Source organism: Myotis daubentonii, chromosome 4 (assembly GCF_963259705.1).
Source record: "Myotis daubentonii chromosome 4, mMyoDau2.1, whole genome shotgun sequence".
NCBI lineage: Eukaryota > Metazoa > Chordata > Mammalia > Chiroptera > Vespertilionidae > Myotis > Myotis daubentonii.
The window spans coordinates 74,489,583-74,506,259 of NC_081843.1; the positions used below are offsets into that span (position 1 = coordinate 74,489,583).

Below are 16,677 nucleotides of genomic sequence, written 5' to 3' on the forward strand. Positions count from 1 at the left end.
TGTCTTCGTTATCAGCAGAGCTTCTTGGGATCATTATTATGATGACATTGCTGTTGCTGCTGATAAATATAAACTTGAAGAGTGTTAATATATTTAAAAAGTTTTCTTCATTTAACCTCTGTTGATTTTTTAAAATATATATTTTTTGTTGATTTCAGGGAGGAAGGGAGAGGGAGAGAGAGAGAGAAACATCTGTGATGAAAGAGAATCATTGATCAGCTGCCTCCTGCACGCCCCCCACTGGGGGGGTTGAGCCCGCAACCCAGCCATGTGCCTTGACTGGGAATTGAACCGTAACCTCCTGGTTCAGAAGTCAACACTCAACCACTGAGCCACGTCAGCCGGGCTGTTGCTTATTTTAGCCTAAGAAGATTTTCTTACAATTGAGATAAGTCTCAAAGAGAACTAGTTCTATAATTCTCACTTTAAGGAAAGGTGGAATATATACATATTAAAATATAGTAGATTGGCTTTTCCCTTTTACTAGAGAAAGACCAATATTTGTCATATGACTAATTCTTTCCTAAAAATAAATCACCTTGGGTTTAGGAATATAGTTTTGGTAATATAACTGGAAGAACATGTTAGTGTTACTTACCTAACTGTTGTTTGAATAATATGTAAATTTTTAAAAACTTTACTAGAAACCTCATAACTACAGTCAATGAAATTAAAAGGGAATATTTTATCTATATTCCCCAATCAATCGTTACAAGTTTTCTTTATATAATTTCTTTATTTTATATTCCTACAGTTATCATTTTCATCTTATTTTCTCTATTTAAAATATCCTGAACACTTCTTTACTATAAACGTTTCCTGATTTTCAGTTATAAATTCATTTTTTAAATTTGTAACACTTTTTTAATGCAGAAATCCATATTTGTTGAGCAAGTTAAGCATAGCAGCGGACAGTGTCTCTTATTTAGTACACCTCAAAAGCAGGCTGGTACTTACTTGTTTTTCCTTTTAGGTTAATTTTAAAGAAATTCTTTTGATGGCATTTAACTTTCTAATAGAAAAGAGAGTTACTTAGGAAAATAAATTTGATCCATGGCTACTGAAAAACTGAGTTGTTTATTTTTATCATGAGAAAGTTTCCACTACTTAATTTAGCTACAAAATGATGTTTAATGAGTATATTGTTAGTTCATTACTAAGCTGTGAGGATAAGACACCATTTTCTAAGTTATTGATTTAATGTTGGTAAAAGCCTCACTGTTGTGGGCAAAAAAAACCCCACACCTCTGAGTTTGTGCAGATGTTTTGTTGTGATAGATCTATTATCCAGCTATTAGAAGATAAATGACGGATCTTTCCCATTTTCCATGCCTCAAGAAAATTGAAATAAGAAGGGGAATATCATTTGGGCTGTATGATTAGGGCAGGTTGGATGGCCATTAATTTAAGAGAAGAAAATCTTGGCAGCATTGGCCAGCTTATACCATATTATCAATCAAACCTTGATGCACTTCTTGTGATGACCCAGCACTCTCAGGTTTTTGCAACGTTAATTAGAATTCATGACAAAATAGATGCAAGGAAACGTTTTGTACCCTTCATAATTTTATAGAAAATTTATTGTTATTAGTGGAACCATTTGCTTAGTGTGATTTTTTTCATTACCAGCTTGTCAACTAGCATAGATAATCTGGAGAAAATATGAACTCCATAGATGGGGTGTCACTTTTGTTGATGGTTCATGTAGTTTACCTTGGAGCACAGCTAATGGCTGAAGTTCATAGCAACAGCACAGAAAAACGTGGCAACCAAGGGAAGATAAATGAACCATGTTTATTGCTTTAATATAAAAAATACATAAATGGAAAACTGCATTTGAATTTGATGAGCTCATTGCTAGTTTTGTTGGAGTGATTTATTTTTCTCCTTATATAAACAGCTACTATTGACACAGTGGGATAGAAATTAACTGTCTTTTTTGGGGAAACTAATATTTTTGGTTTTAAAATCTGAGTAGATCATTTTATTTTAATTCTGGGAGTTTTATAGAGTATTGAACATTTAACAGACCCTAATTATCAATTCTTCTGGCAGTGTTTTAACGTAGGGTAAGTTTGTTAAAACTATACAATGAAATATCTAAGATAGCCAGTTTTATTTTGCAAAGGTCTTTTTTTTACATCCTTCCTAATTATTTATCTGTTTCCTTAAACTTTATTTGTACTTAAGTAATTATTTTCTTTCATTTTTCATCTTCTTTGTTAGTACTTAAGAATTATTTTGTATCTATAGCTCTTGGTTTAATAGATTTAATACCGTGTGGTAGCTGATTTTTCTTTTAGTTATTTGGGATCTACCAATTTGGAAAAAAAAACACCTCTAGGCTTAGGCAAAATAAATTGATTTTACACAGTTCTTAAATTTAAACTTTGTTGAATTATTATTTCAATTCCATGGATTATTTTATTCTAAGTGGTATTATTTATTTTTGTACTTGAACACCTTTTACCAATTGATACATATATGCCTATGTATGAAACATATATAAATATAGATATATTTCACAATTACTAAGTCATTCTATAGTTTGATGCTATAAACTTATTTGCTTTAAGAGATTTTAAAATATTCTGTCCTATTGAAATACGATTATCACAGAATATAATTTTTAAAGAGCAATTTATGAAAAAGACATCAAAATGTAAAGTTGAAAACAAAATGTAAACTTAACTTCCTTTCCATATCAATAGCAAATAGAAAATTATAAGTGTAATACAGTTTTATATAGTTCACACAAATAGTCAATTCTTTGTTTTTTCAATTGAGGTGCATACATGCTGAGACCAGCAGGCGCCAGTACATGGGCAGGGTTGGAGTCAATAAATGCAGCTTCACGTTTATACTGATTGGTAATTCATAAAATCCCCACAGGACTGGAAACTTGTTTAGCATAATAGCAAGTCTATATTCTGAGCTGTTTTCTTTCAATTGTATTGTTGGTTGCATATTAATAAACTAAATGTCAGCCACGTAGAGGGACAAACATTAAAAATATGAATATCATTGTATCTAATATTTTTCAAAAAGTACCGTTTCAGTATATTACTTCAGTAAGTTATATTTCTACTTAATTGTGTATTGCAAGTCATTGGGGAAATTTTAGACACTAAAATGAAGATCCCTAGTGTTCAGAAAGAATATGATATTAATTTATTTTTTCAAGTTGTTTTATATTGTTGGCTAACCATATATATATATCAGTGGTACATGTATAGAAATATTTGTGTATCATATATTTTGCTCAGCTTGTATTTTTATACCAAAGAAATCTTGATTTCACCACTTTGCAAAAGCATAAGAATTCCAAAAACAGCATTTATGGTTCATTAATTGGTATCAGAGAAAGCTGCCTTTTGTTGGTAATACATTATTTCAATTTAAGCACATAAGTGATAAAACTGTACTAAAATTTTAGCCTGCATTTTCTTTGTAAGTAAACTATATTGGTAAAACAGGTGGATTAAAATGTGTAAGATATGAAAGTGCTCTTGTTTCAAAAACATTTATGAGTTTCTCATTCACATTTTAAGATACATTCATTGTGAAATTATTGTCATTCTCATTGTAAACTGATATGTGGTCATGGTTATTGTCTTGATTCTTTTTCTGAATATTGTCATATACTAAATAGTGAATCTTTAGATTATAATTTAGGTTAGCTTTAAAAATGAAAATATGTGCATGATGATTATATTTAATCCATATGTGAGCAATTTGTAGAAGTTTAACCTAATGAAATAAAAAATTACCCCAATTTCTAATACTAATATTTCAGAAAATTATTAGTTTTGTAGACATGTTACAACTCTTAAAATTAATCTTTTAGGGAGTGACACTTTAAAATTTGTTATATAAACATGTGTAATAATTTATTATTGAGTGACTGAATATATTAAACATTGATTGTCATAATACTGATTGCGCCTCTGTAATGCCTGAGTAGAATCTTTGACGGAAATCTTTTTTTTTTTAATGAGTTACTATTTTTTTCTATTCCAGCTGGTAGCTGGCAGTGTTGTGATGGCTTTTGAAGAAGTATGCCCAGATAGAATAGACTTGATTCACAAGAATTACCGCAAGCTATGTAATTTACTAGTTGATGTAGAAGAGTGGGGACAGGTTGTCATAATCCACATGCTGACTCGATATGCTCGTACTCAGTTTGTCAGTCCTTGGAAAGAGGTAAGTGTTGAGTAATCTTCCACTTACAATATATACTAAGAAAATGGATGCACTTTAATAATGTGTATGAAAATTAAGAGTAGTAAGTTATAGAAATCTGTGTATTTAAGGAGATCTTGTTTTTCTCATGTTCTTTTAGAAAGCAGGAAACGGATATAAATGCAGGGATAATTGGTCATTGTTTTATCATTAGATGATATATATTTAATGGCATAGTGTATAAAACTTTAGCTTATTCTGCTTAAAAATTAAAGTATATTTTGAATTATCCTTATATAAAAGTCATATCACATAGGGCTCTTAAATTGATGCAGTTTTACTAACCATCTGCATTTATTTTATAAAGTTAATTTTATTTATCATTTAGCAAAGTAAACTTTCGATGGCATTTGAGCTGGATTAAGCAACATGTCCATGCTGTAAATGTCTTGGCCCTTTAATGTAAATGGTGACTTTGACAAGAGATTTTTGTTGCTAATAGCTAGTTGTTTAATTTCAGCCAGCATTTTTCCAGATTGCTATTCAGATTTTTTTTTTCCTGTTTTATCGGTAATTTTCTTACCTAGCCACTGTCACTATTTAATAAAACTTTTTATTGTACTTTCCTGTCAGCATCAAATTACTTTTAGTAGCTTTATGCAAATGATCCTTTGCTTTGTCACTATGTAAAAATTGGAGTTAAAATATATACATTCTTTACCATATCTCCTAAAAATATGTCTTTGTAGTTTGTCTATTTATTTATGTTTCTTGAATTTAATTTCATTTTAGATAAAATTCATGTTTGAAGCTATTTGCCAAACAAAGAAGTTAACTTTTATACTACATATATATTTATTCTTTTGACAGATAATTTAAGAAATTGGTACTATATGCATTCTTTATTTTTACATGTTAATTCTGTGAACCTTAGTTACTAGTATTATTACAAACACGAGATGAAACTCTGGTCATTGCCCTCGTACACTGGAATTGGGCTAAATAATTTCTTATCTTTGCCACTTATTTGCAATCTGACCTAGGCTTTATTCTAAATTATGTGGTTAATGGACTAATTCAGTAGTTTTCAGGTGTGCTCCTCTGCCCTAGGATGCTGCGGTACTGCCACTGGTCTAACCAAGGGGGTGGTGCTCTGGAGTCTATAGCCCAGGGGTGGGCAAACTTTTTGACTCGAGGGCCACAATGGGTTCTTAAACTGGACCAGAGGGCCGGAACAAAAGCATGGATGGAGTGTTTGTGTGAACTAATATAAATTCAAAGTAAACATCATTACATAAAAGGGTACGGTCTTTTTTTTTTTTTTAGTTTTATTCATTTCAAAGGGGCCTGATCCGGCCCACGGGCCGTAGTTTGCCCATGGCTGCTCTAGAGTGTTCCAAACTGAGCAGGCTGCGCCTTTGCCTGCCTCTCAAATGCAGCTTTGCATATAATTTCCTTTAGAAAGATTCCTGGGCTAAAAGAAAAGAAAAACCCCCAGTAAAATAGAAGAGTAAAGGTTTAGCTAACTATAATTGTATATATTCTTAAAAACATAGAAGTAATTCAAGAACACTGTGAAATAAGTGGCATCCTTTTCATAACATCTTCGTAGACCCTTTAGAGCCAATTACTAGCAACCATTTAACTTCATTTGTTCTAGTGGTTATAAATTCTACTTTACATAACACATTTCACTTTATTAATTTAAAATGATACCAGTTCACCCACAAATAATCAAGATAACAGGCTTGTATCTCTTTGGATACACATATGTTTTGTTTATTACCAGTGGAAAAGATTTGAAAGGTCATCCTTTATGGTACCATTAAAAGTAAGGGATTGTTGCCCAGCCATTGTGATTCAGTGGTTGAGTGTCAGTCTATGAACCAGGAGGTCAAGGTTCGATTCCCGGTCAGGGCACATACCCTCGGTTGCTGGCTCGATCCCCAGTGTGGAGCATGCAAGGAGGCAACGGATTGATGATTCTCTCTCATCATTGATGTTTTTATCTCTCCCTCTCCCTTCCTTTCTGAAATCAATACATGTGTGTATTGATGTGTGTATTGATTGTCAAAGATGTTAGATTTTTAGTACAAATACATCGTACAAAAATAAAGTTCAAATGGATTATCATCATTTCCAGTGGTTCTCAACCTTCCTAATGCTTCGACCCTTTAATACATTACCTCATGTGGTGACGCCCAACCATAATATTATTTTTGTTGCTACTTCATAACTGTAATTTTGCTACTGTTATGAATCGTAATGTAAATATCTGATATGCTATATGTGTTTTCCGATGGTCACGACCCACAGGTTGAGAACCACTGATTTAGACCATGTTTATGCTCACTCTTTCACTTAACCCATCTCAGACTTTCTGTGCCTAGTTACAGTTCTGTTTTATAGAGAAACTTTTGAGTGAGCAGGCCAGCCACTTTTAGACTTGAATACTTTTTGGTCTAGACTTTAAGTTGCATCCAACTTTTTAGGACTCCATATGGTGATTTTAACTTTAAAAGTTGGCAAACTGAATTATAAAGCAATGATTGATCATACCTGGAAGGAACTGAGAAGTATTTGGGATTTATATCTGCTCTCATTTTTCACTTCTCATGTAAAAAGCATACCATGAAGTAAAGAACTGCTTAAGAATATCCTTTTGTTTACTTTAAGTTTCTATGTGTTTGCTTATTATGTTCCAGTCAAAGCTAATATTGAAGTCCCCAATCCATAATACTCAGATCACAATTAGCTAACAACCATAATTAAATTTGCTTTTCACAAATAGAGGTAATATTTCTCATTGAATTCTTTAAAACAGTGTTTAAAAGAATTGTGTTTATGGGCTTGAAAGGTAGCACAATTCTTTTTTGAGGAATTAAAAATTAGTGGAAATACTTTTTGAGATGAGCTTATGTACATGCATTTGTCATTAAGTTCTCAAATGAACACATCATATACAAATAGGCTTCTTCAGAGGCAAAAGAGGTTTTTAATTTAGTTTATTTGCATCATTATAGATCAGTATTTAGGCTGTTTATATGTAAATGTATGAATTGAGGAACAATTAAGTGTTGACAAAGTAGATTTCAGTCATATCAATTGCAGTGCATTTTCTATAATTTTTCTAACTGACATCTTTGATGATAAATAGTGGATGCCAAGTCAAAGCCGATTATACAGAGCACTAGGAATTCATGGGACTGTCAGGGAGAAGACCGATTGACTTTAAATTTACATATTAATGAGAAGATTTGTTAAGAGGGTGCTTGACTATAGAAAATAACAGCGTATTTATAGGGCACGACATTTTATAAATAAAGCTGATGCAGGAAAATGGAAATTAAACCTTTTAGGTTAATAAATTCAAGAGACTGCTAAAATGCATATTTGCATTTTTATTTTCTTAAATTTACCTTACTCTTTGCAGTGCTAGTGGGTTGTTTTTTTTATTCTAGGTCAAGTTTGTATAATTTTCAAGGACATAAAATTACTTTAATATTTTCTTTGTGTCATTCAGGCTATTATGGGAGAATATTTGAAGCATAAGTATAAATCTCTAAGACTAAAGTTGTTTTTGTAGAAGTAATGGACTTTAAAAAGTGCTATAAAACATCAAGTAAATTTTAAAAGTGATTAAAAAAAACAAGCTTTTAGTGGCATTAATTATAAACTGAAATAAAACTCCGGCATTGGGTCTGACAGGAATGTTTCTAATTTTATTAATCTATCTCATTAAAGTTGAACTTTCTCAAGGAGATGACAGTTTTGTGAGAAATATCAAAATACTTTATTAATTTGGAACTTAAAACTGTATAACTTCACAGTTCTTTTTGCATATGAACCCAAAATATATTTCTGGTGGCAGTATGTATGCCTTTTGAAATTTGGAGTGATTCATCTACATTTATTTCTCTCAATGTATTAGTACTTCAGTGATAAAACCCTTTGTAAGTGTAAGAAAGTTCCAAGTTTGGAATTTTGTTTAAAGTATTTTTAAAATAAGTTTCTTAAGTTTTTTAGGGATAGGTATATAATATGAACTCATCAGAACACAAAATTCATATATTGTACATAGTTCTTGATTAGCAGTTCTTTGAAAATACAAAGGCACTTTGGGAAAGAGTTCAAAACTCCACATTTAGGTCCTGTTTTAAAGGATCTAAGTGTTAGAGATGATTTTTTTTGTTGAATTTTAACTTTATTGGTTAAATTTTTTATTGTAAATTTTTCTTTGTCTCTTGCTAGTGGACTGTTTTTTAATCTTACTGTTCTGTGGAACTTTTAAAAACCGAAATAGTGAAGAATTATGGTAGAATCATGCTTTACAATGTGAATAAAAAGTTTTTGTGCACTCTTTCAGGCAACTATTCATGAAGCGTTCAGTGTACAGTTTAATGTGAAACTATGGACCATGTGCTGATGATATTGAAATGAAGCCTCTATTAGTTATGAAGCATTCATTTTGAAGATTCCTTATTATTTATGTTCTTATTTATTTTAAATAATTACCTTTTTTATTCATACACTTTTTAATTTTATTTATTTTTATTTTTTTTACTGAGTATTTTTTTATTGCTTAAAATATTACAAAGAGTAGTACATTTATCTCCATTTTTTCCCCCTTGACCTTCCCCCAGCCTCCCCTACCCCCCAGTGTCTTGTTTCCATTGGTTATGCTTATATGCATGCATACAAGTCTTTTGGTTGATACTTTTAATGAGACTATTGCTATTGTGTACATTTTTTTAAATTAAATTTTTGTTGTTGAAAGTATTATATATCTCATTTTCCCCCACCCCCATTAACTGTGCCCCTTACTCTCCCCCCCCCCCCCAGGCCTTCAGCCTATTGTCTGTGTCCATGGGTTATGCATATATGCATGCAAGTCCTTTGGTTGATCTCTTCCCACCCACCCACCTCCACCTTCCCTCTGAGATTCCACAATCTGTTCCATGCTTTTATGCCTCAGGATCTATTTATTTTTTATTGGATTTTCTTTAACTTATGTTGTTGGCTCCTAAAATCAGAGTGTTAATACAATCAAGCTATTCCATTAGTGAGGACTGAAACTGTAAGTTCATGAGGTATAACTCATAAAGTTTAAACTCTCTGATTGAATGAGAACCACTCTAAAATGCATTCTGCTCAACAAAAAGCAATTATTTTCCATCTTTAGGTAGAGATTAGTTATTTTTCATATAATTGGGACCCTTTATTCTGATGCCTTGGAACCTTTAGGCTTAAATTCAACATGAGTATATTTTATTTCAGAGAAATTTGGAAAAATGCCTTTTGTAGGTCATCCAGATTTCTCAGTTACAAAAATTTGAAAACTCCTGCATTCAGAAAACGTGTTTTTTATATTCTGGAGCTGAACATATAGTCATAAGAAATGAGAAGTGTTGTGGGCAATTGAACACTGAATTTTCATAGTGGCTCAACACAAAGTTACTGGGCACAGGTGTTTCTGTAATTGTGATGTATTGAGGGAGATTCAGTGTTCAATGGTCCTCAAACCCACACTTCTACCTGTGTGGTATAGTGGTCACTGGGCTATGGTATAAAACATGTAAAGTGAAGAGCATAGCAGTTACCTCACAAAAGGAAAAAAAAAATCTCCAAGCCAGTATTCATATCCTTGGGTGGTTTTTTTTTATATAGACCCAATTTGGGAGGAAAGAGATTTTTTCTTTCATTTTTCTTTGCAAAAATTATTAAATTTAAATTTTTATTACATATGACATTTTTCTACTGAATGTATTTCTCTCATAAGGTATGCTATTCATATTGAATAGCTATTTTAACTAAGTGATTGTGATCATGCTCATCACCTACCTACTGTGGTCTTGTCAGGGACATCTAACCCAGTGTCAGATGTTCTACCAATATATTGCTGTGGTATATATGAACTGAATGTTTGTATCTCCTGAAACCTATTCATTGAAGCCCTAACCTACTGAATGGGAGAAGATATTTACAAATATACATGTGATAAAAGGGCTATCCAAAATATATAAAGAACTCATACAACGTAATATTAAAAAAACCAACAACCAACAACAAGCAATCTAAAGTATGACATTTTAGATAATTTCTTTTTTTTTTTTAATACTTATGCAAGGGTATGTTTTCATTGATTTTTTTTAAGCGTCAGGAAAGGAGAGAGAGACACACACAGACACAGAAAGAGAGAAACATCATTGTGAGAGAGAAACATCGATTGGTCGCCTCTGTAAGCACCCCAACCGGGGACTGAATCCACAACGTAGGTATGTGCCCTGACTGGGAATTTTGGTATACAGGACAATGCTCCAACCAACTGAGTCACCAGGCCAGGGCTTAGATAATTTCTTTTATTGTTATAATAATAAATATGTACAAATAGATTTTATGTGATTTACTAATTTTTCCCTTAGTTTTATTTATTAAAACTTTTTATTTTAGATAACTGTAGATTTATATACAGTTATAAGAAACTAGAGGCCCGGTGTACAAATTCGTGCACCAGTGGGGTCTGCGGGATCTGGCCAAAACTGGCTCTCTGACATCCCCTGAGGGGTCCTGGATTGCGAGAGAGCAGAGGCCAAGTTGAGGGACCCCACTGGTGCACAGGGCCGGGGAGGGACTGCGGGAGGACTCCAGGGTGTGCTGGCTTGTCTCTCTCAGTCCTGATCGGCCGGACCTCAGCAGCAAGCTAACCTACCGGTCAGAGCGTCTGTTCCCTGGTGCTCAGTGCATGTCATAGCGACTGGTTGACTGACTGTCCCCTAGTGGTCAGTGCACGTCATAGCGAGCGGTTGAGCGACCTTAGCATATCATTAGCATATTACTCTTTGATTGGTTGAACGAATGACTGGACTACCAGACACTTAGCATATTAGGCTTTTATTATATAGGACTAGGGGCCCGGTGCACGAAATTCATGCACTGGGTGTGTGTTGGGGGGAGTGTCCCTCAGCTCAGCCTGCCCCCTCTCACATACTGGGAGCCCTCTGGCGTTGACCCCCATCACCCTCCAATCGTAGGATCGGCCCCTTGCCCAGGCCTGACGCCTCTGGCTGAGGCGTCCGGCTCGGGCAGCGGGGACCCGCAGCTGCAGCGGCCCCGCGATCGTGGGCTCCGCTTTAGGCCCAGGCAAGGGACCCCTAGCTCCCGGGACTGTCAGCTTCGACCGTGCCCAGCTCCCATCGCTGGCTCCACCCCTACTTCCTGCTATCACTGGCCAGGGCGGAAAAGGCACCTGATTCTCCAATCATGGCTGGTGGGCAGGGCAAAGGCAGCCCCAGGGCCGCCTTTGCCCTGCCCCCCAGCTCTTAGCTCCCCCCTGGGTTTCCGATCACTGTCAGTGGCAGGGGGCTTCTTCCTGCTTTCCCTTTCGCCTCCCTGCATTGTGCCTACATATGCAAATTAACCGCCATCTTGTTGGCAGTTAACTGCCAATCTTAGTTTGCAGTTAATTTGTATATAGCCCTGATTAGCCAATGAAAAGGGTAGCTCGTACACCAATTTTACCATTTTTCTCTTTTATTAGTGTTGATAATACAGAGATATCTGTATAACATTACTCATTTTCCTCTAATGGGAGCATCTTGGAAAACTATAATTACAACCAGAATATTGATACAGTCAAGATTCAGAACATCGCCATCATAAGAATTCTTTATGGTGCCATTTTATAACTAAACCCACTTTCTTCCCCGTGCTTAACCCTGCAACCCTTAATCCCCAGCAACCACTAATTGTTTCTCAATCTCTATAATGTTGCCATTTCAGAAACATTATATCAATGGAATTATATGTAACCTTTTAGGATTAATTTTTTTCTTTCAGCATACTTCTCTGGAGGTTCATCAGAGTTGTGTGTATCAGTAATACGTTTTTTTATTTATGAGTGGTATTCCATGGCATAGATGTTTAACCAGTTGTTTAACCATTCATCCATTGAAGGACATCTGGGTTGTTTCCATTTTGGCTAATAAGAATAAAGCTGCTATGAATATTTTGCGTGCAGGTTTTTGTATGAGAATAAATTTCCATTTCCAAGTGATAAATGCCCAAGAGTGCAATTACTGGGATATACAGTGATTATAGGTTTAGTTCTGTCAGAAATTGCCCACCTGCCAGAGTGACTGTAACCTTTTGCATTCTTACCAGCCATGTATGAGTGATCACTTTCTTCTATGTCCTCACCGTCATTTGGTCTGTCACTATTTTTAAAATTTAAATGGAACCATTCTGATAGGTGTGTGGTGATATCTTGCTCTGGTTTTCATTTGCATTTCCCTAATAGCTAATGAAGTTGATTATTTTTTCATATTTGCTGGTGGGATTTTTTTTTTTTTGCCATTTGTATATCTCTTTGGTGAATAGTCTGTTGATACCTGTATTAGTTTTCTAGAGCTGCCATAACAAAATACCACAGACTAGGTGGCTCAATCAACAGAAATCCATTTCTTATCATTTTAGAGGCTGGAAGTCCAGTATCAAGGTGTTTGCGAATTTGATTTCTCCTGAGGCCTCTCTCCTTGGCTTATAGATGTCTTCTCTCTGTGTCCTCACACTGTCCTGTCCTGTGGAATCTCAGAAGTCTGACAGCCCTCCTTTATTTTGTCCTGTCTCTCCTATTTAGTCCAATTGGCAGTGTTTCTGCAAGTAAAATTCCATCTCTATTAAACCCATGAGTCGTACCCATGATCTCTTTTATCAAATGATTTTCTAGACATACCCTTGGCATTCTTTTCTGAAGACTTTTTATTGATTTTTGCCAAAAAGATAGGCTGAGAAATTTCTAAATCTTCAAGTTCTGGCTAACTTTTGCTTAAATTTTTTTAATTTATCTTTATCATTTTACAGTAAGTAACAAGGTGAAAGCAGGCTGACCCTTCAACCCTTTGCTTAGAAATCTCCTCGGCTAAATATTCAAATCCATCACGTTTAACTTACAGTTTTCACAAAACACTAGAACATAGTTCAGCCAAATTCTTTGCCACCTTATAACATGGATTGCCTTTCCTCCAGTTTCTAGTAACATTTTCCTCATTTCCATCTGAGACCTCATGAGAATCAACTTTAACATCCATATTCCTACCAACAGTCTCTTCAAAGCAATCTTGGTTTTTTTAAACATGCAAATCAAAATTGTTCTAGCTTCTACCCATTACCCAGTTTTAAAGCCATTTCAACATTTTTAGGTATTTATTATAGCAGCACCCCACTTCTCAGATGTTGGGATTTACTGGTTATCTTTTTTCATCCAGTTTGAGATCTGCTGGGCTCTTGGAATGAAGAGCGACTTTTGATTGAACATGGAAATTGTGGGTATTATGAAATTCTTGATCTTATTCAAACTGAGGTAAATACCTTGTTATTATTGCCAGGTCATGGTAAAGTTTAGGTTCTCCTCTCAGCCTCCATTGGTTGTCACAGAGGTTGTAGTTATTAATGTCACTGTGAGTGAATGTGTGATTTCTGGCTCCCCACTAATACTTCCCTGATAGCTTTTTGTCTGTGAGGAATAGAAGTGCATCATTTCTGTATACATGTATCCTCCACTAACACCACAGAGTGGTATGTCCTTGTTACTACTGGGTGCTGCAGGTTCTGAGTGTCCAGTAAGCATCCCTTTTGCATTAGCTTTGTGAGGAGGTATAAGGTCACCTCCTTAATTATAGGTGAGCTTGAATGTCCAAGCTCCCCACTTGGTCCCCACTGAACCGTTGGGCTGCCTCACTTAACTCCTGGTGAGAATTAAAGTCTCAGTGATGTCTTGTCCTTTTCTGATACCACCACAGTGGGATGATTGGGGTATCATTACAGTCTGGTGAGGGTAGAAGTCTACTCTCTCCCTTTTATCCTTCCTGGATGAGGATAGGTATGGGACCATGGTATTTTCTATAGTGTTGGCTGCAATAGAGCAGTTATTTTATTAAAAAGTTGTTTTCTTGCTAGACCTTCCCTTTCTTGGTCCTTTGGCAACATAGGGCAGACTTTTGGAAGTGTTTTGTTTTATTTTGTTTTTTAAATCTGTGCTTATTGGTGTTTCTGGGTTACCTGCTTCTCTAGCACCTAATCTTAAATATGAGATAAAAAAAAATCCTAGAGCCAAACCAAGATGGCGGCATAGGTAAACACAGGAGATTGCTACCTCACACAACCACTTCAAAAATACAACTAAAAGACAGAACGGACATCATCCAGAATCACAGGAAGGCTGGCTGAGTGGGAATTCTACAACTAGAAGGAAAGAGAAAAGCATACCGAGACTCAGAGGAGGTGAGGTGCAGAAGTAAAATACAGAGGTACAGAGGCGCATGCGGAGAGGGTTGGCGGCTGAGGACACGGTTGTCTTTTTCAGTCGGGAGGGAGTCTCAAGCCCTGAGCTCCAGTTCCAGGTGAGTCTCTGGGGACCCAGACTCATATGGGAGAAACTGGACTGTCTGGCATTGATCAGAACTCGAGGGCAGCTTTCTCTCGGGGGTGCTTGCAGCGATTGCCGGGACACTGAGAAGCAGGGCCTCTGAAGGCAGGACTGAGAGCAGCCATAACTGCTCGCTCCGCCCTGTAGATCCCCTGGGACCTCGCCCTGCCGAAGCCACGGAGGCTTTTGCATATGAAAGGCCTGGCCCTTTGCAATCTGATAATTACCTAACAAACTGCAGCTGGCCCAAGGCCCCAGGGCAACTTGCATTGCCTCACAGCTGGCTCCTGCTGGATAGCCTCAGGAAGAGGCTAGATTAGCCCCTCCTTAGAGATCCAGGAGCCAGTGTGCCCGGTGGTCAGAGTGGGACCATCCAGATTGCAGCTCCTCGGATTCATAAAGGACACACTCAGGGGGCAGACTCAGTGAGCACCAAAACCCCACTGAAGCAAGTCTTGCCCCGGAGGGGTGTCTCCAGCACAGAAGTTATCCCACTGCAGACACAGCTGATTCTCACAGCCAATTGGCCTGGAGGTCAATTCCTCCCAGTGTTACCTACAACAATCAAGACTTAACTACAACAAGACTGTGCACAAAGCCCACAAGGGGGTGCACCAAGCGTGTCCTCAGGTAATTGGGGAGGCTGAGCCACTGAGCCCTATAGGACACCTAGTACAGAAAGCCACTCTCTCGACATAGTGAAGCATAAAAAAATGTGGAGACAAAGAAACAGGACACAAATGACAGAAATGGAGGAAAGCAAACTACTGGATATAGAGTTCAAAACCACACTTTTAAGGTTTTTCAAGAATTTTCTAGAAACTGCTGATAAATTGAGTGAGACACTCAATAAATCTAGAGAGACCCTCGAGGTTATGAAAAAGGACCAACTAGAAATTAAGCATACACTGACTGAAATAAAGAATATTATACAGACTCCCAACAGCAGACCAGAGGATCGCAAGAAGCAAGTCAAAGATTTGAAATACGAAGAAGCAAAAAACACTCAACTGGAAAAGCAAAATGAAAAAAGAATCCAAAAATACGAAGATAGTGTAAGGAGCCTCTGGGACAGCTTCAAGCATACCATCACCCGAATTATGGGGGTGTCAGAAGATGAGAGAGGGCAAGATATTGAAAACCTATTTGAGGAAATTATGACAGAAAACTTCCCCTACCTGGTCAAAGAAATAGACTTACAAGTCTAGGAGGCACAGAGAACCCCAAACAAAAGGAATCCAAAGAGGACCACACCAAGACACATCATCATTAAAATGCCAAGAGCAAAAGACAAAGAGAGAATCTTAAAAGCAGCAAGAGAAAGCCAGTTACCTACAAGGGAGTACTCATACAACTGTCAGCTGATTTCTCAACAGAAACTTTGCAGGCCAGAAGGGAGTGGCAAGAAATATTCAAAGTGATGAATGCCAAGAACCTACAACCAAGATTACTTTATCCAGCAAAGCTATCATTCAGAATTGAAGGTCAGATAAAGAGCTTCACAGATAAGAAAAAGCTAAAGGAGTTCACCACTAAACCAGTATTATATGAAATGCTGAAAGGTATCCTTTAAGAAGAGCAAGAAGAAGAAAATGGTAAAGATACAAATTATGAACAACAAATACACATCTATCAACAAGTAAATCTAAAAATCAAGTGAATAAATAATCTGATGAACAGAATAAACTGGTGAATATAATAGAATCAGGGTCATTGAAAGGGAGTGGACTGACTATTCTTGGGGGGGAAAGGGGTGTGGGGCATGCAGGAAGAGACTGAACAAAAATCATGCACCTATGGACGAGGACAGTGGGGGTGGGGTGAGGGCAGAGGGTGGGGTGGAAAACGGGTGGAGGGGAGCTATGGGGGAAAAAAGAGGAACAACTGTAATAATCTGAACAATAAAGATTTAATTTAAAAAAAAAAATGAAAGCCTAAGGAACGCACTATAGTTATTCTTTGGGTCCTGAGGTCTCTACTCACTCTTCTGCTCTCTGCCTTTCCTTTTTCTAATGCTTGTTCTATATATAATATCTTGGGTTTCTGGTTGTACCTCATGAGAAAAATAGGGA

The 16,677-nt window shown here is 36.2% G+C and overlaps 1 protein-coding gene across 7 annotated transcripts in view; it reads left to right on the top strand.

Annotated features, from left to right (window-relative positions):
- AP3B1 (adaptor related protein complex 3 subunit beta 1) overlaps nucleotides 1–16,677 on the top strand; it is a 208,541-nt gene that overhangs the window by 44,445 nt on the left and 147,419 nt on the right. For 6 of the 7 annotated variants that reach the window (XM_059694255.1, XM_059694257.1, XM_059694259.1 and 3 more), the window contains one exon: nucleotides 4,021–4,203. The exons of the other annotated variant lie outside the window; for it this stretch is intronic. In XM_059694255.1, coding sequence (XP_059550238.1) covers nucleotides 4,021–4,203 — 183 coding nt within the window. The remainder of the gene's footprint in view (nucleotides 1–4,020; nucleotides 4,204–16,677) is intronic. 7 annotated transcript variants of the gene reach the window in all.